General features: G+C 39.8%; 1 protein-coding gene across 3 annotated transcripts in view; it reads left to right on the top strand.

The window, feature by feature from the left end:
- The window catches only part of CABIN1 (calcineurin binding protein 1), a 109,948-nt gene extending 83,072 nt beyond the window's left edge, over window positions 1-26,876 (top strand). For 2 of the 3 annotated variants that reach the window (XM_050318865.1, XM_050318866.1), the window contains 5 exons: window positions 389-463; window positions 11,300-11,591; window positions 22,837-23,001; window positions 24,782-25,008; window positions 25,487-26,876. In XM_050318865.1, the coding sequence (XP_050174822.1) occupies window positions 389-463; window positions 11,300-11,591; window positions 22,837-23,001; window positions 24,782-25,008; window positions 25,487-25,630 (903 nt within the window). In that variant the 3' untranslated portion in view covers window positions 25,631-26,876. The remainder of the gene's footprint in view (window positions 1-388; window positions 464-11,299; window positions 11,592-22,836; window positions 23,002-24,781; window positions 25,009-25,486) is intronic. The other variant, XM_050318867.1, reaches the window with a different exon arrangement.
- The last annotated feature ends 448 nt before the right edge of the window (window positions 26,877-27,324 follow it).

Raw genomic sequence — 27,324 nt, 5'->3', positions numbered from 1 at the left:
GCTAAACCAAGCAGTATGAAATTGGCCCTATACCTGTTCAAAAGTTGGGAGATAAATGTCTCCTAAAGAATCATTCTCTTGACAAGACCACTGCTGGAGAGGGGGATTAGGACCCTCCATATTTTGGAACTACATTTCTGAAATCAGTTAAGAGCTACAATACCAATTATGTGGGGTTTGTTCATGCTAAATGTCAGTTTGAATTGAGAGAGTTGAGTATGTATCTTTGGATAAACACTGCTGAATAACTTAAGGTCAGCATTCTGCCATAGAAGTGCTGCTTCTCCCCCTTACTCCCATACTCTACATCCCGATTTCATCTGAATTTAATTAGATTTATAGATGAGATAAGTAATTATGACTTCATTAGTTGTGATTCTGTGTTTAGGTGGATGAAGAAGCAGCACTTGAACAGGCAGTCAAGTTTTGCCAGGTGCATATGGGAGCATCAGCACAGAAACAGGTGAGCTCTGAAGTCTCTGACTGCTTCTAACAAGCTTTTATGAGTTTGTACAGGTAAATCTGTTGCTGAACGTCTGCAGCACTTAGAAATATCTACTCTCCTTGTATTGTTGTCATCTAAGGTAAGCTGACCACGTTAGTGGAGGGAGCTCATCCCCCTTATTAGGGTTGTTGCTACTGTTTGTGTCAAGCTTGAAGAACAGTTTGCATGCCCAAAAGCTATTGGGGAAACCCCAAACCATCCTCAAATTGAAATATTTACGGAACACTACAGTTTTCCTAATGTCCATGTCATTCTCAGCATTTCATGGATGGTAATTACTTCCTTCTGATCCCTAAGGGCAAACAACCTCACCAGCTCTTGCCTGGCTAACATTGCACTCTGCTCCAGAAATACCACATAGCTTTTCTCTCAACTTGCATGGTTGAGAATCTGATTTTAACTCTTGTTATATTACTCAGTTTGTTTTTAGCATGTAGTTTCTGAGTTTATCCAGTGAACAGTTACAGAACTTTAAAGGCATTGTTATTTACCAGTCCTTAATGTGAAGTCAAAGAATAAAAGTGGATGAATTACGTGTTTAGTGGTCATTCGTTTTGCAGCAAACGGGCAGTTGAATGCCCCAAAGTATTTACTAGGTTTGTATTTTCCATAATTTTTTTTTTTGTAGTTAAACTGTGCATTTGTATAATGCATCTCCTAGCAGAGTAACAGGAGAGGATGCAAGAGGGAAAATAGGGGTTTTTTGTTTATTAGATTTTCGTGGAAGTAACTTCTTCCAATTTGTGCGCCTCAGGAAGCCAGTAACATTTTTCCATTGAATGATAGAAATTAACAGAAATGTTAAAAGAGGTATTTATTCTACTAGTGTGTGTTTGATTGTAGTCTGGTATTTAAGGTTTTAATTGTTCTTTAATAAAGACCTAGTGGCTCAGCATGTCGAGTCTATTTCACTTTATTTTGGGGAAAAATAGCCTTTACCACACTTAGATTTATGACTTCAAAATAAAAATAATTTGCTAATAAGCTTCTTCAAAAAGTAATGTTGCTGTTGGCTTTTTGCATGTATTCACCTTTTTAAAAACCATTCACCAGATTCTCATCTCTCAGCCCAGTTCCTTGCTGGGCTTTCTTGAAAGTTCTGGGAATGTGATTGCTATTCCAGCTCTTCCAGCAGAGTCAATGGTTACTCAGGCAAAACACGGGAATGGTGAAAAACCTGCACGCAAACTAATATTGAAAGTAGACACAATAGGTGAGCTTGCATTTAACTGCACTGGAAGCGATAAGATTTCCTGTTAAATCACTTGAAATAAAACACAGCTCATAATAGGCTGCACTTTGAAGCTTGGAAGCTTTCCCTTGTAGGAAGCAGTCCCAGCAAACGAGGTTATTACATCCTGCAGTCTCATTTTCGTCTGCTTCGAGCAGGATCCTGCGAGCCGTGTGAAGCTGCTGCACTGCTCGTATAACACCAGGAATTAGTGTGGAGACACAGGAATAGCCACTCTCGTAGACATCTGTCTGTTTTCAACAGATTGAATCCTGTTTTATTTAAAATTGGCAAGTGTTTGCTTTCTCTAAGCAAATGATGTCATGTATAGAGCTGGTGCAGCCGGGGGAAGTGCTTTGTTACTGGGTAGTTTGAGTAGGGTTGCAGGGCCTGTGGTTCCTCAGTCACTTATCCCAAGAAATTGACAGTCAAAAAAAAAAAAAAAAAGAGCACAAAATTCACCTTGATTTATATCTTTTGCTGCTGGCTGTTCTATTTTACAGTTCCAGGCATTATATGGTTTCTTTATGAACATTTTCACTTGCTCCTGAAATTAGGAATTGCTTAAATTATGGTTTTCCAACTTTCTTCCAGACCGTTTAGTGTTTTCTAACCTAAATATTTAACAACTATGTTGAAATCTTTTTCTGTGCCTCTTCAGGCACAAGCAGGAAACAATACAGCAATCAGTAAATGGAATTGGACAAAGTGGGTTCTTACACTTGTGTGATAAGATCTAATCTTTTTAATAGCTTGGCAATACTGTGACCCTTTGACTTGGTTTCAGAAATTCTCTGTGGCTGTCATGAGTGATGCAATGCTAATGTGTTTTGAGCCAATGAGATTCACATCATGTTCTAGAAAGTCAGCTGAACCCATGGAAAGTGGCTTAGGAAGGGTTTGGGGTTTCAGAAGGGTTCCTCTGTACGTGGGGCTGCTGTTCTTAGTGCAGGTGGTGCTCAGCATCTTCACCTGTGCTTGCACCGTAGTGCCTGTAACAGAGAGAGATGTGCACGTGTCCTTGGTACAGACTTGGCTGAAATGCTGCAATATGAGATCTCTGGTTGAAAAAAATCACTTGAGCATCATCTTATCAATTAAACAACTTCTCAAACTTAATTAGACCCAACTCTAACTTTTCAGGAGTAATTTGTTTTCCCATAGCAAACTCGATTTTGCTTTACCAGATCCTACTAAAGGGGGCTTTAAGTTTTTAATGTCTGAAGACCTGAAACAGTCATTCAAAGAGGCTACCAAAGAGAGACTTGTGGGCTTGAAAAAGCTGCTAGTAAATAAAATATAAATGAATCCACGTATGTTACCGTACTCAGGGGGGATGGAGGTTTTAACTTTATGAATAATTTGGGCTGTGGCTGTGTCTGGCTGGGTTCAGTGTTATGTAATGCATATTTACTGCCAAACCATAAAGGTGAAATAAAATCTGAACTTGTAACACTTACGTGAAAGTGAAATGGGGAAAAGACTCTAATGTGTGCAGGTTTTTTATTTTTAATAGAAAGGAAAGTCTTTTATGGAGTATGGGAACAGAGCAGCACAAACAGACAAAATCCCAGTAATTGATACAAAATTGTGTTCAGTAAGTTTCTGGGACATTTCTTTCAGTTAATAATAATAATAACAACAGTAATTATTTTTAAGTGACGTATTCATCAACTTCAGAACATCTTAGTTCAAAATCTAAATAGTGGTGATGCAATGTTCTTAAATGCTGATATTAATGCTGTTGTGGAGAACAGGTGTAGCCAAAAGTAAGTCTTCCTCTTTTTGTCCTTTTCCCTTTAAGTTCTTAAGTGTCAGCAAGGCTTTTGATACACACATATCAAAGGGGCTGAAATTGCTATCCAGTGGTGGTCACTGTACCATTACTAGTTAAGTAACTAAAGTTACACTAGAGATTAATTCCCTTCGTGTTCAAACAGCATTTTGAAGGATTCTTGTTCTTTTCTTTGATTTTCTGTCTGAGAATGTTATCTAAAAGATTTGCAGAGATGCCAAAAGCAGTCAGCTATTGCTCTGAGTTATAAGATATATTTTTAGCCTTGCCAACTCTGATTTTCATATGAAATTAATGGTCCCTGGAAATGGAATACGAAGGAGGCCTTGTTGAGGGAGAATGAAAGATTGAGGCAGACTAGTTTGACTTTGAAGTAGCATTGTACTTAAATATGTGGTGCTGGGGACCAAGGAGGGGATGTGCTGGCAGAAAGCAGTTGTAAGGCTTCTAGATAATTAGAGATTTTCTAATAAGACTTTCCACTGGCTGCCTAAAATTGGTCCCATTAAATTCTTCATTTTATACTGTTAGGACATATTGACATGGGAAAGTTATTGCAGCACAAGGTAAGATGAAGCTTTGTAGTGCACTGAATATTCTATAAATTCATGTGGAGATACTTCAGTCAAAGAACCCATCTGTCTTCTTTTCTTCCTGGACTTGCAATTTGAAAAGGTATTTTTATTACTGTAGACTTAATATTGAATGCCTTATTTCTAAAATTAAAACTTTCGCCCATGTTGAAAGTCACGACAGATAAAACTCTGTGGTTGTGTGTTAGGGTATCTCTAATCCTGGGAACTGAATTTATATAAAACAAATAGTTTAAAATATTGCAGACATCAGTGTTGCACACAGGGCTGGATTTAACGTCTCTAAAAATACAAGAGCATTCAAAGGCAAATTTCCAAAATGCTATTAAGTCTCTGGTCCTGTGTTGTGACCCTTGAGAATATGAGACTGTATGTAGAAAGCCCAGCATTGTAGGAGCTGAAACTTCTATTGGCTCCTCATGGTATAGTATATCATCCAAATGTCATGAGAAGGGGCTATTTCAACATTGCTGAGTTATTTCAGACTCACTGTGGCCTTAGCCAAAAAAATCCTTGTTCTGGGACCAACTCCATCCCTGAAGTGTGAGGGAGAGAGAAGAAATTTTCAGCTGCCCTTTCGTGCTCCAGCTGCCAAACCTTGAGCTCTCCCTGCTCCGTTCTGACTGATCAAATCCTTCCTTTCACCTTTTGCTTCACTCATCTCTTCCAAAGTAACACATCTGTGACCACCTTCTCCCACTGGCTGGTGCCAAACTCTGAGTGCTTTCCCCATTTCTCTCTCTAAACCTATAGTCAAAACTCATCAGTAGATTTCAGTGTCAGGTCTAATTAAACATGATGCTTCATGAAGGAGCTGCCACCAGAATCAAAACAAGTGAATTTTATTATAAACACAAAGGCACAATCAGGTTATGCAAAGGAGCCTTTCAGGCTCCTTGTGGGCTGCCAGCATGATCCTTGATTTTATGAAGTTCTGCTGCTTCTGTAATTTAAAAGCAGTATTTCCTAAGGGAGGGTGTTGGTTTAGTGCTGCTCTCGCTGCCCTTCTCTAGTTCCAGAACAGGTGACTGGGATCTTGATTCTTCTTTCACCACTGTTTGTCTCTTCCCACTGCTGGTGATTTTTAGAGGAGAGTACTGGAGAGTTTAGGGGATCATGAGTGATGGGTTTGCTCTACAGGGGCAGCAGCTGAAACCATGCACAACGTCAGAAGTGCTCAGATTGACTCTGGAGCATCAGTCTAGTGATAGTACAGTCCCTAAGTTGGACCTTACAGTGAATGTGACATTTTACTTTGAACAGGAAAAAATTGTCTTCTGTGAGTGAAGCTAGAGGGCACTCCCATGGATTTTTTCCTCCTCTGCTGTGGAATGCAGTCAGCACTGCAGTGACACGGGCTTTTAGGCTTTTTTCTTCAAGGAGAAAACTCGAGAGTGACTTGTTTGAACCGCCTTGGGTGTCTAGAGCGTTTTCTTCTCGATTTCTCACATTAAAAGAAACCCCCACAAAGCAACAAACCACCAAGCTGTTCTCTTCAGGAAACATCTAAAAGCCTTCTGTAAAGGCACTTTGCTGGGGATGGGAGGAGATCAGGAAAATATTAAATAATTAGAAAATAATCATCTCTGGTTCTACCTCATGTGTTTTCTCCCCCTTTTTGTTCCACCCACATGCTGCTAATTTTCATCTTTTCTTCCTGCACATCAAGACGTCAGAGACTGCTTACAGAAAAAGTTGTTTTTCCTGAGTTGTCTGTGTGCTTTATTAATGCAGCAAAGATGACAAGAAAGGAGGGGGAAGGAGGAGGTGGGGATGGGGGGGACAAAAGGACGAGCTCTTTCATGGTCTCCTACCAAAGGGTGACCATTTTGTTCACTGTTGCATTTGCCAGTTGCCATGGCATCCCCCTCTCACTCTATCCTGGAGGTGTATTCTTGATATAATTAACAGCTCTCCTCCTTCTGTCTCCTGCAGAAAGCAATCATTAAGTGAACATGAAGGAAAGAACAGACACTTTTTATCTTTTACTTTGTATATTAATGTTTTTGATCCTGCTACCTGATCTCTCTTGGTCCAATAATGATGTTTTTGTGTATGGAAGCGTTGCTGGAGTATGACTGCCCGTGTAGAGCAGGACATTGAGCCTCTGCATGTGTTTGTGTAAATGGGATATTTACTTAGGCTAGAGTGCAGGTCAATTGTATGTATTTAAGCCTTTGTTGTTTTCTGTTTATAAAACTCTAGTCTTAGGAAATACAAGGTTCTCCAGAATCTGGATCGTGGATACTGCTGCTATTTCTAATGTACCTGGAAGAAAGCTTCCAAAGGAGATTAAAATGTTGCTATAGAGAGATTGAGAAGGGAAAAAAAGAATGAATAGACACAGTCTAATTAAAACACTATACTGAGCAGCAGTTGGAGTGGTAATACTGTGGAATGTGGCCAGCATATTGTTCACCCAGTTTGTGTGACAGCTCCCAGGTTTTGTGGGAATGTGCTGGTAATCCTTCTACAAAGGCACACCTTTTTGCAAGGTGGATTCTGACTTCAGTCCTACTACAGTGCTAAACTCAGGCATGGGAATAATTTAAAAAAAAAAAAAAAAGCAGCAAGAAAACGTTATGTAACAGTTGCAGTGCCAGCATCTTTCGTTGGGAAACTTCTGTTGGGAGAACTGTCACTTTCCCTTTCTTTGGAACATTCGGTTGTTACTTTTCCCCACAGCCTCAGGGCACTGAGCCCTTCCAGGAGCAGGAGCAGCAAGGTGGCTGCAGGATTTCTTTGTTTTTCAAAATGTGTTTTGCAAAAACAGTAAGTATGGTAAAAAGAAACCCTTGGTCAGATTATCTGGTTTATGATTTCACAGATAGGGCACAAAGTAAAATTTTTCTTATGTTTTACCTTAATGCACAATTTCTTTTTGTTGCTCCTGTTGTCTTACTACTGAAATGCCTCATTGGGAAACTATAGGGAGCTATTTTTCCACTAACTTATGTGAGAAAATTCTGCACTTTTGCTGATGTTTTTATTGGTGGAAGTCTGTCCCAGTGCTGGCTTTCCAGCATTTCCCTCACTTCTTTTTGTCTCAGCCTTCAACATGGGAAGGGTTTGTCTGTAGCCTCCCTGAAGCTGAATGAACTCTTCAAAGAGTCTGCTGAAATAGTCAAGGTTCTAACAAATGAGGAGACTGATTTTGTAACCTGTGTAAGTCAGAAATAGTCACAGTTTACACAGACATGCATGCTAATTGTTCATTTAAATTTCACCTTTAAACATTCTTCAAAATAAGGAACATTTTTGCTAAGTTTTTTTGAGAAGAGCAAATAAGATAATAGGTCTTTATGGAAGCAATGGACCATCTATGATACATCATTTGGATATTTATAAGCCTTAAATGTTTTTTCCATCTGCTTTGGTAGTATAGCAGTCACTGGAAAAGCAGTACTGCATACCCTTCAGTACCTCATCTGGTTTTTTTTTTAAATCTAGAAGGAAGTCCAGTCTTGACTGGATGAACTTGTAATTACAATGAAAGACAGGAAGAAGGCAGATAAGAGTTTTCATTTTAGTTCAGTTATATGCACTTGTTCTGTAAGTAACATCCTCATCCATGTAAGAAAAGATTTGTTTCCTGTTGGTGACTAAATCCACTTTATAATAGTGGTAGTTAACAGAGACACTGAGCATGGTGAGGTGGATTGAAGAGGGGAAAGGAAAAGTTCTGACTGAGTCAGGTTATGACTTAGTGCCACAGCAAAGTAAAAATTAAAAAAAAATCTCCTAATGAGAAACCACATAAAACACTGGTAAAGGATTGTCACTGCCTCTCAGTTTCCTGCAGTATGTCCGTGGAAAAAATATGCTTTGCTGCTGGTTTAGCAGTAGAAATAGATGAACATGAAGGGCTTCTGGTAAATCCAAGACTTCCTCTAATGAGTTTTTCTGGGTTTATTTCTCAGCTCTGATGTTACAAGGTCCTGTGTTTTCCTGCAGGGTGATGAAATATGGCCCCATAAGTCTTGAGCAGTATAGTTAGTGACGTTCTGACTTGGGCTTTGTGAGAAGCATCACTTACTGCTCAGGGGTGCTGGAATTCTTGCCCCTTCACTAAAACTAAACCCTTTTAAAAAACGTGTGCCTCAGTGTGGTGCTCATCTTAGCTTTGTGCTTACAACTTTTGGGTGGTCTGCAGTTTCTGAGTCCAGTAAAACATAGGAAGCAGGTTTTAATCCCTTTTCTTAGGGCTCTCTGAGTTGCAGAATGCACAGTAGACAACAGTGGATTTGTTAATACTTGGTCCTTACTTTAAAGGAAGATTTCTCCTCTTTTTTTTATTTCATCCCCTCTTTTGAGAAAAGAAAGTCATCGAGAGGATTTTTTTTCTCTTCCCAAGGTCTCTGTTTCATTGGGTTGAAGAGAACCTGTCTGTTTACAGCAGCCTTACACAACTCTTCACCAGGTCGCATCTGGAAGGTTCCTTTTAAAGCCATAAACACAACAATCTTCTTTGTTACCTTTCTATTGTATAAGGCTGCACTTTTTGACTACACGTTAGAATTTTTGGTCATGGTTTTACTGAGATAAAAACATCATGTTACTTTCCCCTTTACTCTTTTGTGCAAATAAAATGTTTCTCTTATTATGAGGCAGGCTGATTTTCTGGGGACAAAAAAATTAAAATAAAAATCCTGCCCAAGCCACAACTTCACCTGGAGGAACTGATTCAAAGTAAAAACTGATTTATTTTTCTTGCCCCCAATACAGCACCTTCATTTTGAGAGAAATTAAATATGAGTTTGGTTCCATCTTTGTGTAACAATAAGGGTTGTTTGAGTTTCAACCTTTTCTCTCTCTCTGTTTGATCATCTACAACTTAGAAGATGGCCTTCCTGTGTTTGTGCCTGCCTCCACTGCCTGGTTAAATGTGTGTTGGTCAGCTGTCCTCACTAATGCTGGGTGATGGGATGTATTGAGTGGTTGGATGATGGGCTGTATTAAGTGACACCAACTTGGAGGGCTTGGTCAGTGTGCCAGAAAGGTGTAGGTGTACCTACTGGGACAGGGAACTCCAGTAGATGGGGATTGCATTGACAGGAACTGCCTGACAGTTCTACACCTGGGGCAGATTGATCCCTGTGCAGCCTGACAGGGGAACAACTCTGCCAGAAAAGATTTGGGGCAAGAGGCTGGACACAGGTCAGCAATGTGTCCTTGCAGCAGTGAGGTCAGAGAGATCAGGGATGCTTCATCCTGGTGAGGAGAAGAGTAATGGAGGATGGGGTTATGGAATTGCGGTCTGCAGAAGAAAGGAAGGAACCAGACAAGAGGCACCATTTAAAGCTGCAGCAAGAGAAATTTGGATGAAGCAACTGGAAAGAAGTGTTCACTGTGAAGGTGGTAAAATGCTAGAACAGGGGCCTGGAGAGGCTTTCAAATGTCCGTCCTTGGCAGAGCTTGCAATTGGGCTGATCAAACTGCGGAGTCAGCTCAGCTTTGAGCAGGAAGTTGGACTGGAGATCTCCAGAGATCCCTTCTAGCAGGAATTACCCCATGGTGCTGCTCTCTTTCTCTCCCTAATCATTTTTCTTCTGAGTACCAGCCAAGCACTGCTGACTTACTTTCTGAATGTCCTCTTTCTGTCTGGAAATAGCTGTGCGTTTTTATAGAACTACAGTTTGAGATGCAGATATATTTTTAACATCTGTGTACCTAAGTAGTAGTACCTTCATGTGTTTCTTGTGAAGAAATTTTGGATACAATACAAGCACAAATATGTCAGGTTCTACATCTTGTATTATGCAAGTTAATGAAGCACATGGGTGTGAAGGGTTTTCCCTTTAAATCGCAGCTGAAAACATTCCCTCTAGTGATCTCACTTCTGGCTTAAGGCTTTCTTCTGCAGTTTAATTTATATCAGGTTTGTGTGATCCCATTTCTATGTGGAGACCTTTAATTTTGGAACTGATGCTTTAACATCAGAAACTTGCAGCTTTCAGAGGCAGAATAGACCATCTTCTGATCCAATATGGTAATTGTTGTGAATATAGCTGCTGTATTTTATGGTTTTGTGTACACGTAGAATCTGGCAGGTTTTAATTGTATGCTTTTTAGAGATTGATTAATCAAGTTCAGGAACTTCAAAAATACATTCCACCAATTATTAAAAAAAAAAAAAGTACTTGTATGCTTCCCACCTTTGAATTTTAAATATGCATTTTCCCCAGCTGAAAGTTGCTCTGTTCTCTCAGTGAAATTCTGCTGACTCTTCTGGCATTGTAATAAATCTTTGGTCATCTAGGACATTAGGGCCCAATTTGATTTTACATTTGCCAGCAGAACTCTGTTTCTATTTCAAACATTCATACTCTATCACCATGGTTAAAATGAGGGGGTTTTTTCATTGTAGAGGTATGAGACAGACAATTAAACATCTGAGAATTCCATTCAGCCGTATCCTTTACGGTCCAATAAGTTTCCATTAAATGAAGACTGCAAAGAGTGTGAAATAAATGCTTTCTGTGGACTTCACAGGCAAGAATACTTTATTTGATTACTGATAAAAATTATAGAGAAGATACTCATTTTATGGATACTTTTGTTCCCTTCTTTGGTGAATTTATGTCCCCCTTCTACCTTCTGTCTATATAATAAATGGCACTGTATTAAATTTTCAGCACTGGCTTTGGAGAAGAGCATTGCTCTCGGTGCCACCCCTGCTTCTGCACAAGCAGCAGATCTCACTGAGCCTGTTCCAGTTGGACACCAGTGTTATTCAGTTCTGCAGTTACCAGGAATTTATGATTTGGGGTTGGACAAAGTCTCCTAAAGCACTGCAGATCTGTGGGTTCTGGTCAAGCATTTGTCGACGTATTTTGAAATGAAATAAATGTGTTTCTGTTTATAGGAGATTGTAACTCATGCTTAATTACAGAGTTCAGAAAAGCGTGTTTTGTTGCAAGGGATGTGTTAAATAAAACTTTGTAAAAGTGAATGTGGATAAGTGTTAAAGTGCTAGTTTGATAAACAGACCATAAAGAACAGAAAAATAATCCATAAAGGAGAAAAGATTTCTTTATAATAGTGATTGAGTCACTATTATGTTATTTCTACTTTAGGCAGAGTGTTTTCTGTCTATAAAATGTTGAAGCAGGTAGAACATGCAGAATTACTGATGTTTCCTCACTGTCTCTCCCTGTCCTTTTTTTTTTATGTAGTCCACAGGAGAAGCCCCCACAACCCCAAAGCATATGAAGGACAACAGAGAGAGCTTCTTCCCAGTAGCACCGGCCACGCTGCATCCTGCCCCAGTGAATCCAGACACTGTGACTCCTGAAAACCTCCTGAGACTCAACGACCTGCATTCCAAATCCAAACCAGCCTCCTCTTCTTCATCCTCTTCCTCCTCAGCATCTTCAGTACCTGCATCCCAGGAGTCACACAGGGACACTGAGCAGCTCCGAAGTCAGACTGCAGAGGCTGCAACCAGCATGAGTGAGATTGTCCGTGGTAAGTCTCAGGGAGACACAAAGTTTTGGCCCCCTCTAAGCAGTTCCCCAAGGCCACGTGGTGAGTTAGTGCCCCAGGTCTGATTCTGGCCCATTCTCTGATCCCTAGACCATATTCAAAAGGCTACACAGAGATTTTTGTCTTGGTCCTGAAATGGGTACACCTACATAATTAATACATAGGTTAATTTGTAGGATAGATTAAAAGAGTCATCACTGTCTTTGTAATTTGTATGTGGAACCATGGAATAGCAGCCTAAAAATATTCATCTGTTTTAGAGAATTTAAGTCTCTAGCAGCATTAAAATTGAAATTGTTTTTCTTTCTTCAAAGAGGTGAGAATCTAGGTCTTTTAACTTTTTAAAAGATTTAAGGTATTTAAAGTGATTACCATTGAAATACATTGGTGGGCAGCCTACATCTGTCTTAGAAGTGCCTGATTAACATAATTAGCTGCACAGTTCTCACTGACCTGCATATATGTGTGGAGATTTGTAACACTGATGAACAAGATTCTACATGGTTCATAAAGCTAGTTTATCATCACTATTACTTTCCACATTTGAGAAAAGAAGCATCTGACAAGACCAGAATGTTGGGAATATATTATTTATAGCCCTGGTGTGGTTATGTGCCAGGTTAGAGCGCAAGAGAGGATTGAAGAAAGTCAACAAATGTTACTTATTCTATAGCACGATGGTGTGATTTGTTTATGACTGTGGTATGTACTTGGTCCTGTACAGCTCTCTAGATGAGGGAAGAATCAAATCAGAATTCTGGTTGCTTTAGTGCTGTCATGGCAGGCTGGCTTTTTAGCAGCCAAAAAAGTCTCTGTGCAGGGCAGTGCTGATCCACTTCGGGGAACAAAGTAAGATTAGACCAATTTTAGACTTGCCTTGGGTGCCCAAAAGAGGTGGTTGTGCACATTTGTGGGACACTGTACGTGTTGAGGTGGCAGAGCACCTACCATAGCCTGTACTTCTTGCAACCTTTGCAGAAACACTGTCTGAAAAAGCGTGTGCTGCTGCCTGTGCTCACTCCATCTGTTCACAAACCTGGGCCCTAGCACTACTCACAAAATGCCATAGGCAGAGTCACAGGAGCCCAGATAAAGTTATGAATGAACCATGTACAAAACAGGTATTGTGGGGGGGGAAGTAATGGGTGAAGATACAGTGGAAATAGTGTCCACATTTGTGAGGTGGGATGTTTCATTAGTCTGGAATTGTGACTTTCTGAAATTTTTGTCTCTATATTTCTGGTATTTCATTTCTTTCCATATGTAATCAGCCTTGGCATCTGAATGCACATAGTCTGAATTCATCAGCAGTGAAGAAAAAATTAGTGAGAAATAGGTTTTCCCAATTTGCTAATCTCTGAATACAGGACAAAATTTAAATTTAACATATAGTATTAGCAGTTATATTATAATAGTCTAATTTTCCTTTTTCACAATCTCTGGGAGAGATTGTCTTGGGAGGGAAAGAAAGGAAAGGGGAGTGATAAGGAAGGAATGGCTTAGTCAATGTGTAAACCACATTTGTTATTGTCCTTGTGAAGCTAAAGAATGGAGTTTCACGGTGTCATAAGATATCCTAGCAGGCTTATTCAACAGGGAGTAATTCAGGTTTGTACCTAGACAACAGGCGAGGGAAAAATGAATCCTCTGTGAAGTTGTTATACACTTACTAGGGAGAGTGGAGTAGGAATGACAATGCAGATAGGAACTCAGGCATTCTTTCGGCTTTCAAACAAAACTCCCGAGCATTTCTGACGTGCAGTTCCCCAGGCCAGCAGTGATTGGAACGTTTATTTGAATGTTTGGACTTCCTAGGCTTTGTTAGGGTTGTAGAGTTACATATTGTTCTTTCTTCTTTCATGCTTTCTATACATCTTGGTTGAGGGAGATGGAAGGGTTAGCTGCCGGAATTACACCCCTGAAACTGTCTGAAGATCAAGAGGATCTCTCTGCAAAGCTGAATGCATGTGTTGTATCTGGCTTTCTGGCTCTCAGACCTACATGACAGGTCACTTTTCTAGCTGAGAGAGACACCAATTACTGCTGTGTCCTTTTGTCTTTTTAATTCTCCTACCTTTGCATCTGCCTCCTCTAAAAAGAATAATTTATGAATCTGTTACACCCATTTTTTCATCTGCCTTCCATTAGTTCTGTTTGTGTAAAAACTCCTCCAATTTTTAGAGTAAACTGTTTTCATCTTTTTTGTCTCATCACCTCCTCCTGTATCTATTGGTTCATGTCAAAGTATTCCACGTCAGAGGGTATTAACTGCTCTCATTTTCTGTGATTTCAGAGAAAGGAATGGTTTTCCAAGCAATGTTGATGCTGTGCCACTCATTTCTTATGTAAATATTTTACTGAGATTTTGTCTAGTACATGACTAACACGACCACAAAATACAGCGTGATGGAGTCCAGCAGCAGAGTGATGATAGTGGTAGTTTCAGCATGACAGCTTCCTACATTTAGGCATAAATGTACTTAGGTCCTATTTGCCTCTGTGGCTCAGCTTAAAATTTTCTCTGGGGAAACTAAAATAGGACAATTAAGGTAAACTCCTTCCATCCTGTCACAGTGTTCCAGTATCATACTGTTCTAAATTGCAGAAAAATCTTGACACTTTCTTGCTCTTCACTGTCCTTATTCTGATAAGGAACGAACAGTAAAACACTCGTATTTGACTTCTGATACCAAAAGAAGGCTTTTGTACTTGGAACTATTTAAAGTGCTGTGTTTTGTTTAAAGCCAGTTATCTACCAAGTTGGAATATAAAATCAGAGTAGAAGAGTAACACTCCCTCACTATTAAATTTTTGTCCATTTAAGGCCTAAGCATTTCAGTATAAAAGCAAGGTCATGATATATCTGTCCAAACTAAGAAATTCAGAGCTAGAGAGACAATTCTTTGTGTTTAGATTCTTTGTGTTGGGCAGGAAAGTGGCACTCCATAAGCCATGTGCATCTCCTGCTGTAATTTCAGTTGTTTGTTACCTAGGCACAACAGGGCAAGGAGAGGACTGTAAATATAGTTCAACCTGTAGAACTTTTAAAGTTTCAGAAGCACAAGAAATAAATGCAAGCGAGGACAGTTGTGTAGAAAGGTGAGTAGACTATTGTATAGCGGGCAATGAAATTAAATTGTTTAAGTGTGTGTGGGCAGCAGCAGACTCTGAAAGACAGATGTTCCAATTAAAGAGGGTTTTGAAGTGAGAAGTCCTAAGAATTCAGTAACAAGAATGGAGTATGACATCCTGTAGGCTAACTGGGTGCTGGAGTCATAAGAATACTTTCAGGTGTAAGGAGCATCTTTTTCCCAGAAGTCTGGGACTTAGTTTATTTTAACAACTGATATACAGCCTTAGGCTGGTAGTGAGTTCTCAGAGGACTGAGGCAGTTTACATAAGGCATTAGTACAGAGAATGTCAACATTGCATTGACAGCATCTGTCTTTGTATTAAAACAGTGCATGGCACAAGTTCACCTTGATTCCTCACAGCTTCCAGATACCCAGACATCAGTGGGCATCCACAATTCCTCTTTCTGTCGGAACTAAATAGTGGAGATTGTAGGTTGCCATCTTTAGTTGAGCTTAACTGCATGCTGATCTCAGTGTCTCCTCAGTTTGCTTGTCATAAATTTCTAAAGACAAACACAGATTTTAAGAGCCTCTAGTTCTGTGTACTGAGAACTCTCTGCTTACGCAAAATGCCCAAAATATTTGGCCCTGTTGGCCATGCCTTATTTTGACTATGCATTTCAGTTCAAACTTTCAGGTACTTTTTAAATGAGTGTAACATTCAACCCCCTTAATTGCGATCAGTGTCTTACCTTGCTTTTTCTACCAAATTCAAAATTGTGCTTTATAGCACACAATTCTTCTCAACAGATGACACAAAAAAGCTGAAACACAGAAAAAGTTAGGCTGAGCCAAGGACCTGTGGCCTCATATGAGCCATATTGCAGTTTCCTGGCATGCAGGTTGTCTCTTAAATACACATGTTCTATTCTGTTTTCTTGTGTCACTTGTATGCAACTTACTTTCATTACTTTCTCCTTCATTTCCAATGTTGACTTGTCCTGTTTTTTTGATAGCTGTCTTCCTCAGTTTCCAAGGCTTTAAAAATTCTTCTTTAAGTACTTGTAACCCCACACCATTGGTTCCATCCCAGGATAGAAGCTCCTGCCCACCTGTTAGTTAGTGACTGCAGAGTCATTAATAGAAATTGCTCAGGCTGCCTCCAGCGAGCTCTGCCTTTGCTCTCTCTGATCTCTTGCTGCTTCAGCCTCCTCAGCATTGGTATTTTCACTTCCCCTTGTCTGATCCGTGCTTTTCTTGAGGCTTTTTATTTTTCACAATGGGTGCACTCTTCACCTGCTGAATGCCAGCAGGGGTTTCCTGTTTGTGAATGACTTCTTAATTCCTTTTTGCTGAGTGCTCAGGCAGTACCAGTCAGTCGTGTCTTTCCCTTCCCTTTGTAAGTGTGCTGATTTGCCTTCTGTCGAAACAAACTCATTCCAGAAGAGTTTTTCAGTACACCTCATGCCTGTTTCTGATCTCTACACTTCAAATTTCTTAAGTTTTACTTATTCAGTCCGGTGCTGTGCAGAAAATCCTTTGACATTAAAACTGTTGTTGTTTTTATGTAGCTGTTTTGGATCAGTAAGAACAAATAGGACAGGGGTGGCAGCTGGCCGTATATAACTTGTGGTGGTGTGAAACCAGGGGTTTAGTGCAGTTAGAGCAGGTTTGTGGTCTAAAAGGCTCTCTAGCCCTGTGCACCCTCAGATTCCCCTGAAAATCCTGGGAAGTCACTGGTCTGTGGGTGCCTTGCACCAATGAAACACCTTTTTTTGGAGACCTTTTGTAAAATAACAGGGTAATGTGGTTACAATATGGTTCAGTTTCACTAGTTTTAGATTGCTGTCAGCAGCATAAAATTTACATATGTTCCTGCACAAAGGAAGACTGAAGAGAGCTGTAGTTGTAAGCCTTCTGCACAGGTATTGCACTGCTTACAGAGTTCTCAGAAAATTGTGGAGTGCACTTATATTAATTTAAAGAGATGTTTCTACCAGCTGCTTTTGCTAATTTCATCGTGCTTAGCTGGCTGTCAGGGCAGAGGAGGGTGAAATATTGATAGTAAGTGAAAGGTCTTATGGCTTTCCTGATAACTAGCACAGAAAACTCAGAAGCAGTAGAATGCAAATGAGTGACTGTTCCTATCCACAGGTGCTGCTCTCCAGGTGATGTGTGCTTGCTGAGTCACATACTAAACACAGATACCAATTAGCTGGGTTTTTATAAAAGTGCCATTTGAAAGTTCATGTAGTTGACTATCAATTTGTTGCCTTTTGGATCTAGGCCCATTGTTTGCTCTTTTAAATACAAGTTTTGTTTTGTTTAAAAGAACAAGAGAGGGAAGTTTATTCTTGAACTTTAGGGCCTTTCTTTACCAGCATGCATGCCAGCTTTCTGCACCTCTAGGACACTTGGTGGTGGCAGGAAATGGTTTTGGACATGGGAATTCCACTGTCTGTGCTGTTAGACTGGCCCCAGTGTGGCTGTTAGAGGGACCTGCTAGCTTGGGAGTTAGTGTGGGCCAGGGACTATTTCCAGGAAGCACTTTCACAGCAGCATTCCATTTTAATCTCATTAATGTTGTTCTGTGACAACTGATCTCATCATTAGAAGGCATTTTGGGGTTTGTCTCATATAATTGTACAGTATCCTCTCCCTACTCAGGACCCTAGTGATAAATATAGCAGTGTGCCATGCTATTGCAGTGAGAACTTCTGTTCACCAGACTGCTTGAATTTCTCTCATTTCAGAGGGCAGTAGAACTTGTGTTCTGCAGCTTTTCCCTGCCAAAAGTACTCTGATGCTTAATTTTTAACATACGACTTTGTGTTGGCTTTGAATGTAATTTCCTGAATTTGGCATTTCAAGTCAAATACTTATTTCTACAGCTATAACTTGGTGGTGGTTTTTTAGAATTAAATTTCAGGGCAGGATATTTGGAATGAATTTAGAGAAAGAAAACGTGTAAGGAAAGGCTATCAAATATACCTACCACATCCTGTGATGAACCAGGTAGTCTCACTGCCTGCTGTGGTACCTCATGGCTGATATTCCCGTTGTTTCTGTTGGTCAACGTCCTTCAACTGTGTTTACTGAGCAACCTGTGTTCCAGTGCAGTCTTTCCATGGACTCAGTAGCACAGTTTATGAGGAAACTCTGAGCTCCTTCAAATTCAAGCTTTCCATGGCCTTTGCAGCTGCTGTGTGGGGAAAAAAGCTGTATTAATTCCCAGCTGGAGGGCAAGGCAGATGGAATACAGAAAATGAATTGTTTTCACATTACTACTGTTCTTTGGAAATGTGGTAAGATGCTTAGTCCAGTATGTCAGGGAGCAAAGGATCAGACCTGTTTCCATTACCATGAAAAAAATAGTCTCCATATTGTACGCTGCATGAGTTCTGGGAGCAATTGCTCTGGGTGGCCAGTAAAGTACAGAGTAAACCAGTTTTTACTGGGACTAGAAAGATAAGCATTTCCTAGAGATTGTGGGGATACAGAATTCAATCCTTTCTCTTTTGAGGTGGTTGGATGGCAAGGTAGTACTGATCTGCAAAATCATACTGATGTATTTTCATACTTTTTGCACACAGAGCTACTGGGGAAGGTGTTTTGCAGGGGGGTGAAGGCAAGTGGTGCAAGTGCTTTATTTAGGTAGTTCAGGTTGTTGTCTGTTCATTTCTCTTTGTATTTTCTTTTGAAACCATGTTAGTATTCCGTCCTGGAGTTCAAAGCTCAGCTCCTTCCTTTTTCCTATAATGAAATGGGGCTTTGTGCATGCAGTGTGTGTTACTTATATTCTTTAACATATCTGTGCTGTAATACTTCCAACTGCTTCCGTCAGAAACTGGAAAACACTTTTTTCCAGGTGCTAGTCACATTTTCTAGGCTTGTCTTCCAGTTGTCATGTAAGAGGTTTAGTGCATGACTAAAGGACTTTTTGAAATTCCACATAAAACGTTTTATAACACACTAATGTTAATGTCTCTCATACCTGACAGCGTGATGAAATCAAATGATTAAGTGTTCAGTGCAGAGAGACCAGAGCAGCTGTTTACTGGTTACAGTAACTACTGCTTTTAAACTTTCTCCACATCTGCAAATTTCCGAGTGATTAGTTTTGCCAGTGCCGTTTCTCATTTTAGGTACATCAGAATAGCAAAGTGAATGGTCTCAGTATAAAAACGGCTGCAGGATTGTGTAACCTGTATGTTTATAGTGCATGGATGGATGTATGTAGTATATTCTGTGTATAAAGAGAGACAGGGAGAGGATATTAACTGTGATGAAGTCATGAACCCAGGCGCCCGCTATAGGCATCTGCAAACACTGGTTACCCTGGCAACAAGTGGGAAGAGGTTGGAGAGGAAAGCTGGAGTAGGTTGTTGCATTGAATTGTTGTCAGCTTGTTTCTTCCTCACTAAAGCAGGGAGATGTTGAAAGGTATGATGTCCCTCTTTCTATGTGTGTACTATTTTATGTGTATTTAGGCAGTTGTTGGGAGAGGGAAGGCTAAAAAAGATCCTTGTAATGCAGCTCGACTGGAGATGAACTTTTCAGTATCAACAATGATGTGCATTGCAAATCTGTGCTTTTCTCCGTGTGCTTAATTTCTGTGTGTTGTGTTGTAAGGTGAGAGTGCTAAATGGGTCTCCAGAGTACAGTACCTGTCCTGTCCTCAGCCTGGGGACAAGTTTCTGTTGTATATTATGTCTTCAGAAACTGATTTTATTTTAACCTGGGTTTGTAGAGCTAGTGTTTGAAAACCTGCCAGGACAGTACAAGTACTGGGTAATACCAAAAGATTTATTAACTGATTTAAATCTGAGCTTCTGAACACCCTCAGAATGTGCTGCACTTATATTCTTGTGTTCTTGTACTTGTGCAGAATATTGTGCTCATGAGTTAGTGGAGTCTTTACCTCCCTGGGGAAAGTTTTTATTAGAAGAACTAGGACATTATGTTCGGGGCTATAACAGCATCTTCCTCAAGACAAATATTAGATATTCTCTTCAGAAATCTGTTTTAGACAAATAATAAAGAGATCCAACTGTATATGTCTTCTTGATTGTCCTTCTCTGTTTTGACCTTTTTGTCTGTAATGAAAAAAAAATAGAACAAATATCTATGCATCTATGCATATGTATATAAGTATGAATATTATCAGTTATGATATATATCCCTGCAATAACTTTTTCTTTTTTTTCCAAGATTTCTAAACCACGTTTTGTCCATTAACTTTATTTTTGACTTAGAAGTAATGCCACTCAAGTAATTATTTAAAAAAAAAAAAATTAAAATTATAGTCCAGAAAGAATAAAGTGTACGACCCAATCAGGGGATAAAATTCTGTGACTATATTTAATATCTCTGACAGCAATGGATTGATTAACAGGCTGTGGTTCTTGATTTCTCATGTACTGAAAGGCACAGCCTAATAGAATATTAACAAGTGTTGTTTGCAGAAGTGCAGTGATAGAAATACACACTTAGTGTGCCAGACTCCTGCCTTTTCATTTCCATGTACTTCTACATTAAAAATGGCTGACAGATAATTTTATTCAAATTTAGATCTAATTTTACTACATTATAAAAGTGCATCTTGAAAACTTAGCAAAAATATGATATGGAAGGTGGAGATTAAAGAATATAGACTCATGGCAGTCTTGTAGCATCTTCCTAGCAATAGGCTGCTCTAAAGAGCTTTTGTCAGTGGGGCATAATTTGGTTAAAATAAAGTACAGCAAATCAATTTAAGCAATGATATATCTTATAATTAAACAAATATTGTAATCAGCATAAGAGGTAGAGTTTTGTCATTAAACAATAATGCAAATCAGAGCTCTTATTCTGAATTGTGAACTAATAAGTCCCTTAATGTAGTTTAGTAGTTGAGTACTTACAAAACTGTTCTCTGTTAGTAGTAGAGCTGAGGCTGTAGGATTTGCAGTTTATTTGTATATAGTTTTGTACCTGCTAAGTTAATTTATTCTTGGGGTTTTTTTGTATTCTTGGTTATTAAGTGGATAAGAAAGATGCTGTTAGTACTTACCCGAGATACTTAAGGCTGTGGTTCTGGAATGTTGGAATAAGTTAAAAAGCAGTTGACTTCTTAGCTGTCTTGTAGAGCAATCTTCTGAAATCATCATTTACATCTTGCTTTTCTTCAAATGTTGGTGTAGTGTTTCTTCCTATCTTTTGATCAAGTGTCTTGAAGCCATTTCAGTGTGTGGGAGTCTTCTGGGTTTGAGTGCAGCCTGTCAGGCTCTGGCAGTGTAATGGGATATGTGTGTATTGGCTTCAGGCCACGGTAGGGCTGATCCTCCTTCCTACAGGCTCTGGTTCTTTGTCAGTGTGGTTAAATGGTTTCTGTGTCTGGTGTAAAGGGCAGGCAACACCCAGAGTGATCCTTCACTGTCCTCTGCTTCTTCAGCAGGGAAACAATGAATTAGGATTTTCCTAGTCGAGATCCCAGTAGCTGAGCACTTCCTTCTGTGTTTTGAAGCTGAGCTGGTCTATTAATACATGTGCAGATGCAACTATTATTTTCCGACTTCCAATGCTGTATTTTGAAGTATCCAGAGAGAAATGTGCAAGAGAGTGCTGAGAATTCTTCTGCATTAGACCTTTCCATTTTGTGCTTGATAGTGAGTGGAACATCACAGAACAGAAGCTGCCTATGATTTGTGCTGTAGTGGGTGACCTTTCCTTTTCGGGAACTATTGGAGAATTTTCTACAAGCAATCTCATTTATCCTAAAGCTTATATGGGCTTTCAGCTACGAGCTTAGATGATGGGTTCTTTTCTTTACCAGTGAAAATTAGTGGATGAAAGAACTTACAGACTGCTTTGGTAAGCTTTTATTTCATACAAGTTATTCAAAAACCATAGAAAGTCTAATTCTTTTTAAAAGTTGCATCTTTTAAACTGCATTGATCTGATGTTAAGCTGTTCTGTTGTCTTAAGCAGTTTCTGCAAGGGGAACTCTCGTACAAGAGAATATTACCATGGTAAATTCCAAGTTCTTATCTATATTTGTAAAATAGAGAAGTGTTTTCAACACTTGAGTGGGTGGGAGCATTTTTCCAATGAGGAAAAATTAAAATATGTGTTCCTTTTTAAGACGTTGCACTGTCAAAGTCCTAAATTACTTTAGAGCATGGACATACAAAGAATTTCAGAGCAAGTGAGACCGTGAACATCCATTGCATCTGCTGGCCTGTGATAGCTGCGTGTGCAAATATAAGGTGATTCAAATTAGACTAGACAGCCTGTTGTTTTTGAAGGATGTCTTCGTTTTTAAGAGAGAAAAAAAAAGCTTGTTTGTGTGGCCATAGCCTTGAAAGGCTTGCTGTTGTTTGTCTGCCCTTTCCAGAAAGGGCACCAGTAGCTCTTGGTAGCTCAGTGAAAATTGCTCCCGTTATGTACAATATGCAGCTCAGTGTGTAAGAAAGGTGGTTTAACTGCATTAATTTAAAAGCAGAAGCAGCTGGTACATAATAACGAGATTGTACACACACATACATGGATTCAGAGTCACAAACATCCCAAGTTCTAGAATAGCAGAAGGTGGGTAATGTGTTTGTGGAGGTACAGTGGACATATCAGTGAAATGTGGGCATTCAGTAAAACTTGGTATTGGTTTCATGAAAAATGGCTTTGGCCCTGTTATTCCATGTTCACAGTAATTAATCTTACTTATCAGTCAGCTAAGTAAGTGTAGGATGTACCTGGGGTTGTAGATCAGAGGGGGACCCATTGATCGCAGCTGGCTCATCATTAAGGGTGATGGATTTTGCTCTGCCCACGTGGCAGGTGTTCCAACCCTCACATCTCCAAAGGAAATGCTCCGTTGCACGTGTTTTTGCAGATGTGCAGAGATAACAAAATGTTATAGACAAAACATTTTTTCTTTGGCTTTTTAAATGACATTTACTTTTTTTCCAAGAGTTTGAATTGATGGCACCAAGTATGAAAAAGTTGGTATTGCCATCTGAGCCTGCCAGTGTTTAATTTCACTCAGTCATGTTATGAAAAACAGAACAAGGGTTAAAAAAAAATTGTCTAGCAATTGGTTAGACAGCAAAAGGATTGAGGCTTAGGAGAGAGATCAGGATGTCTCTTAATCTGTGAATTATATTTCATTACTAAAGAGGAAGAAGAGCTTGAAGTGCCTTTGGAGGGGCTTGGATTTCAGCAGCAGGAGTCACGGCTTTGTCAGCAGATGAAAATGGCTACTGTCGCACCATCGCCAGAGCCTGTTTGCTGGCAAGTGGAGTCCGTGACCAGCACAAATTCAGGACATGTTTGTACCCCAGGTATGAGCTTCCTGTGCTTCAGGGAATTCTGAAATGGGGTGGTGAGCTGTGGATCAGTCTGTAGGCATTGATCTATTGGATAGTTGGGACTGATATTTCTCAGTTTCTCTGCTTGCCTTCCAGTCAAGTATTCTAGAGTTTAGAGGCATTCCTGGCCATGTCCCAGCTTCCTGGGCAAGTGCCTTGTCACCCCTTCATGGTAATTCTCTTTGGTGCATGTCTTGCATGCTAAACATTACCATGGCAGCAAAGCCAAGTAAAAAAACCTCCCAGTACCAGGCTATCATCAAGCAGTGTGGTTTGTGCATCCTTTAAAGTAGAAGTTTTCTTTTAATTGAAATCCTACATGGGGCAGTATGATAACACTTTGGATTACAGTATTGGAATATTTAGCAGAAGGAGATGATTTTTCACAAACCCTGACTCAATCTGAGTAATCGTAAAAACCAGCATTATAGCGGTTAATGTGTTCTATCCCTCCTCTGCCCTCTCCCAAGAGAAGTAGGAGTTGGTGTTTTAATTGAAAAAAATGTAAAACCTGGTATTTCAGGCGAGCATAATCTAGATATTCATGTTTGGGGTATCTTGTTTTTCCTTATTTGTGAGAGGCAGATTATCCTGTGTCTGATTACTGTCTGAAAGGATTGGCTGCCCATGGAGGTGGGTCACTGACCTTGATGGAAAGCTGTGCCTCATCTGTTGTGGCAGCTCTTGCGTTCCTGTGCACAGTTGAAAACATACAGTTCAATTTTACATCCCTTAGTACTTTGTTTTACTGCTGCTTGTTTCTCAGGATAGCGTTAGGAAACTGGCATTTTATTTCACTGTGTATAAGTGGCCATGTCCATTCCAGAAATCTGCTAGAGATGGATTTGACAATACTGAACCTGAAAAAATGTGTGTGAGCATTTGTCATTATTATCAGACTGAGAAAGGCTCTGGTGTTTTCATTTATACAGCTTCTTAAAAAAAGAATTTTGACTGCATATGAAGTAGCATTATTAGTAAGGAGTATCTTTTAACAAATTTTCAGTTTTTAATGTGAAATGTTGTCATCTCCTGGTTATTGTTGTGGATGTATTACTTTGTAATGTGACAGTGCCTAGGGAGGGGCTGGATCCTCCTTATGAGATGTATTTAACTAACTCTCTGAGCAAGTTGAGATTGTAAAGACCACAAGCTGAGACACTTGGGAATAATGTGGAAATGATGCTAACTAGTGTGGGAGACAGCAGCATGAGCACACCACGGAGGGTTTTATGGCAGGATTTGAAGAGAGTAATGAGGAAATTTTGGCAAATGCTAGCATATATTCTTCTTAAATTGTTGAGGAGTTCCTCTCAAGAGGCAGTGCTGTGGTGGAGGAAATTAAGACTAAAAACTAAAGCTAAGGAGCTTTATTTGTTGCATTACAGAGTGGAGGGAGAGAGAGAGAGAATGCAAAGATGAGATGATTGTATCTGAAACAAGTGGGAGGATGATGTTTGTAGTGGCCTTCTAACTAGGCGTAGGTGGGTCAGTGCTACACTGCCAGTTGTCGTGCTTGGTCAGATTGGGTTTCTGCTGTCCAGTAAGATATTTTTAATTATTACTGGTTTCCAGTTGTCATTATACAATCTTGAGGCAATTTCTTCTGGGTCTAGGCTTTGATTTTTGCAAGGCTTGAAAAAAGGCCTTTTGAGCCAGCCATATGTGTAACAATGAACTCTTCCCTCTTCTTTGACACCTGAAATCCTAGATAACTTTCTAACATGTTTTTTTCTTACTGTTTTCTGTTTAGCCTCCAGTTCCAAGCCTGAACTCAGCTCCAGTTCACAGACTTTGGGAAGTCAGCAGAACAAGACAGATGGCACCCGAGTAAAAACTCGCGTTCTGCCCAACATGCCAAAGCTTTTCATACCTTCATCTGTCACCAAATTTCCACCTGAGATCACTGTCACTCCACCCACTCCCACCCTCCTTTCTCCAAAGGGCAGCATTTCAGAAGAGACCAAGCAAAAATTAAAGGTAATAAAAGGGAAACAGTAATTTTTTAGATTATTGCTTTTATCTTAATTCTCCCCTCAATAAAATACTTGTACGAAAGAAGCAACAGTTCATAACCAGAGGCAGTATAAGCAGTGGAAGAAGGTGGTACCTGTTAGCAGCAGGAGCCAGTTTTTTAAGGACTGGTGCAATATTGGCCATGGCTGTAATCAGAGCTATTCTAGTCCTTATCCCTTTTCTGAGGGAATTGGAAAGAATTACAAAAATGGCTGAGTGAGCCAGCGCAATTCTTAGGTTAGTGGAAGCTACCAGAACATGAGCTGTGGGGAAGCCCTCTGGGAGATGTCATAGTGTTTCACATTAGGATATCATATCTTTTATAAAAGTAAGAGAGCTACTGAATGTGAAGGAATAACAACCAGTGGGCTTTTATCCCTGTGATCATGGGTTTATCCTGACTATTTAGCAATATATTCTCTCTCTCTCTTTTTGGGATCAGTCTGCTATTTTGTCTGCTCAGTCTGCAGCGAATGTAAAGAAGGAGAGCCTTTGTCAGCCAGCTTTGGAAATCTTAGAGACCTCAAGCCAGGAATCCTCACTGGAAAGTGATACTGATGAAGATGATGACTACATGGACATATGAATGAATTCTGGCCATCATCAACACCAACCATATAACCATCTTCTTGTTGCCAGCATCTCTGGGAGTTGAAACATCTTCATTGGCATTACTCTCCATTTAATTGGCATCATTGTGTTCTTCACTTCCATTACCTTTGTTATCACCACAACCACTTGTATTGCCTTCAGAATCTTCTCCCCATCATGGTGCTTGACGGAAAGACTGATTGTTTACCAGGAAGTTAATTAACTTGGATCACGCTGTCACCGTTAACTTCAGTAAACACAAGGATGTTTTGTGCTGCAATTCATATCTCTCTGCTGTTCCTGCTTCTTCAAACCAGAGCTTTGGGAGGCTCTTTTCTATAACATTTTCTTCCTTTTAGTTGTCTTGCATTTTTCCCTCTAGCTAAGTTTTCTCCCAATAATTCAGCAACCTGATGTCTGTCTAACCATGCCATGATTAGTCCAACAGCTCCTTTTAAGGTGAATGGAGTAGGAAAAATTTGCTGAGCTGGTAGAGATTTTAGTTGCATCAAGAAAGTCTGTGGCTTTTGTCATAGGGCAAGGAGGGTGAGCTGAGAGTCTGTCAGCTCCTTCCCACTGCTGGGTGCTTTGTTGGAATTTGACTCAGTGACAATAGACAAAAGAACCAGCTTTTCCAGGCAGACAGAGAGAGCTTGGTCTCCTGTTTGTGCTCATTTCGCACCAATGTATGAGGTCCAGCAAAAATTATCTACCTGAATGTTGGCTTAAAGAACTGATCTTTCCAGAATTGTCTTACAGTCCTTTCTCTTCTAATGCCTTGGACAAGCATTTTGAATTGGGGGCTAGATGATATTTTTATGGTGGTATTGAAAAAAAAACTTGAAAGATTTCAGTACCATTTCAGTAATGTCTGTTTTTTACAGAATGACACGAAAAGGTGTTTTTTATCTATCTGCAGAGGGACTGCTCACAGTTATTTATATGAGAAAATAATGGTAACAAAGATCCTTTTTTTTTTTTTTTCTACTGAATGTTAACTTTGTAAAATAATGAATGCAAACCATGCAAAAAAAATACGTCACACACTATATATACACACGCGTGCGCCCACACACATATATATATGTGTATGTACATATATATATGTATGTATATGAAAACAGAAATGCATACAGCTTGCAATGTCGGATTCCTTTGTGATGGGGGGGGTTGGTTTTCTGTAAAATGCAGAGCTTTGTATAAACTTTTGGGGTTTTTTTTCTAATAAAGTTGAAATGTACTGTTGTCTCTGTTTGTTTGAGAGGGCACAAGGTACTGTGGTTCTGGAAAGAGTACTACTCCTCTTTCCTTTTATTTCTTGCATAAGAAATAAAAGGGGCTGGGGGGATGTGATGCGAGCCCCTTTATTTTCTGAAGACTGCCAGAGCTCTTGGGGTGGGTTTGGTCTGTGTGACCCAGGACCCAGGTCAGCAAGTGTTGCCAAGATTGCCTGCAATGGGTTCACTTCCCCATCAAGACATGATGTGAATTCTTTTTCACCCATCCTGGTGTTTTTGAATGCTGATGAACAACACAAGGGGGAAGGCATCATGTGGGGAGCGGGATCACATAGAATATTTGGCTGTACAGACCAGCACTTAATGCACTATTACAGTGATTAATCTGCTTGACTGTTAGGAATGGCAAATGGACTGCAGAGAAAAAGAAGCAGCATCAATCTTTGCAAGT

This window comes from Myiozetetes cayanensis, unplaced genomic scaffold (genome assembly GCF_022539395.1).
Source record: "Myiozetetes cayanensis isolate MyiCay16 unplaced genomic scaffold, myiCay2020 scf21, whole genome shotgun sequence".
NCBI lineage: Eukaryota > Metazoa > Chordata > Aves > Passeriformes > Tyrannidae > Myiozetetes > Myiozetetes cayanensis.
This window is presented reverse-complemented; position numbering and strand designations above follow the sequence as displayed.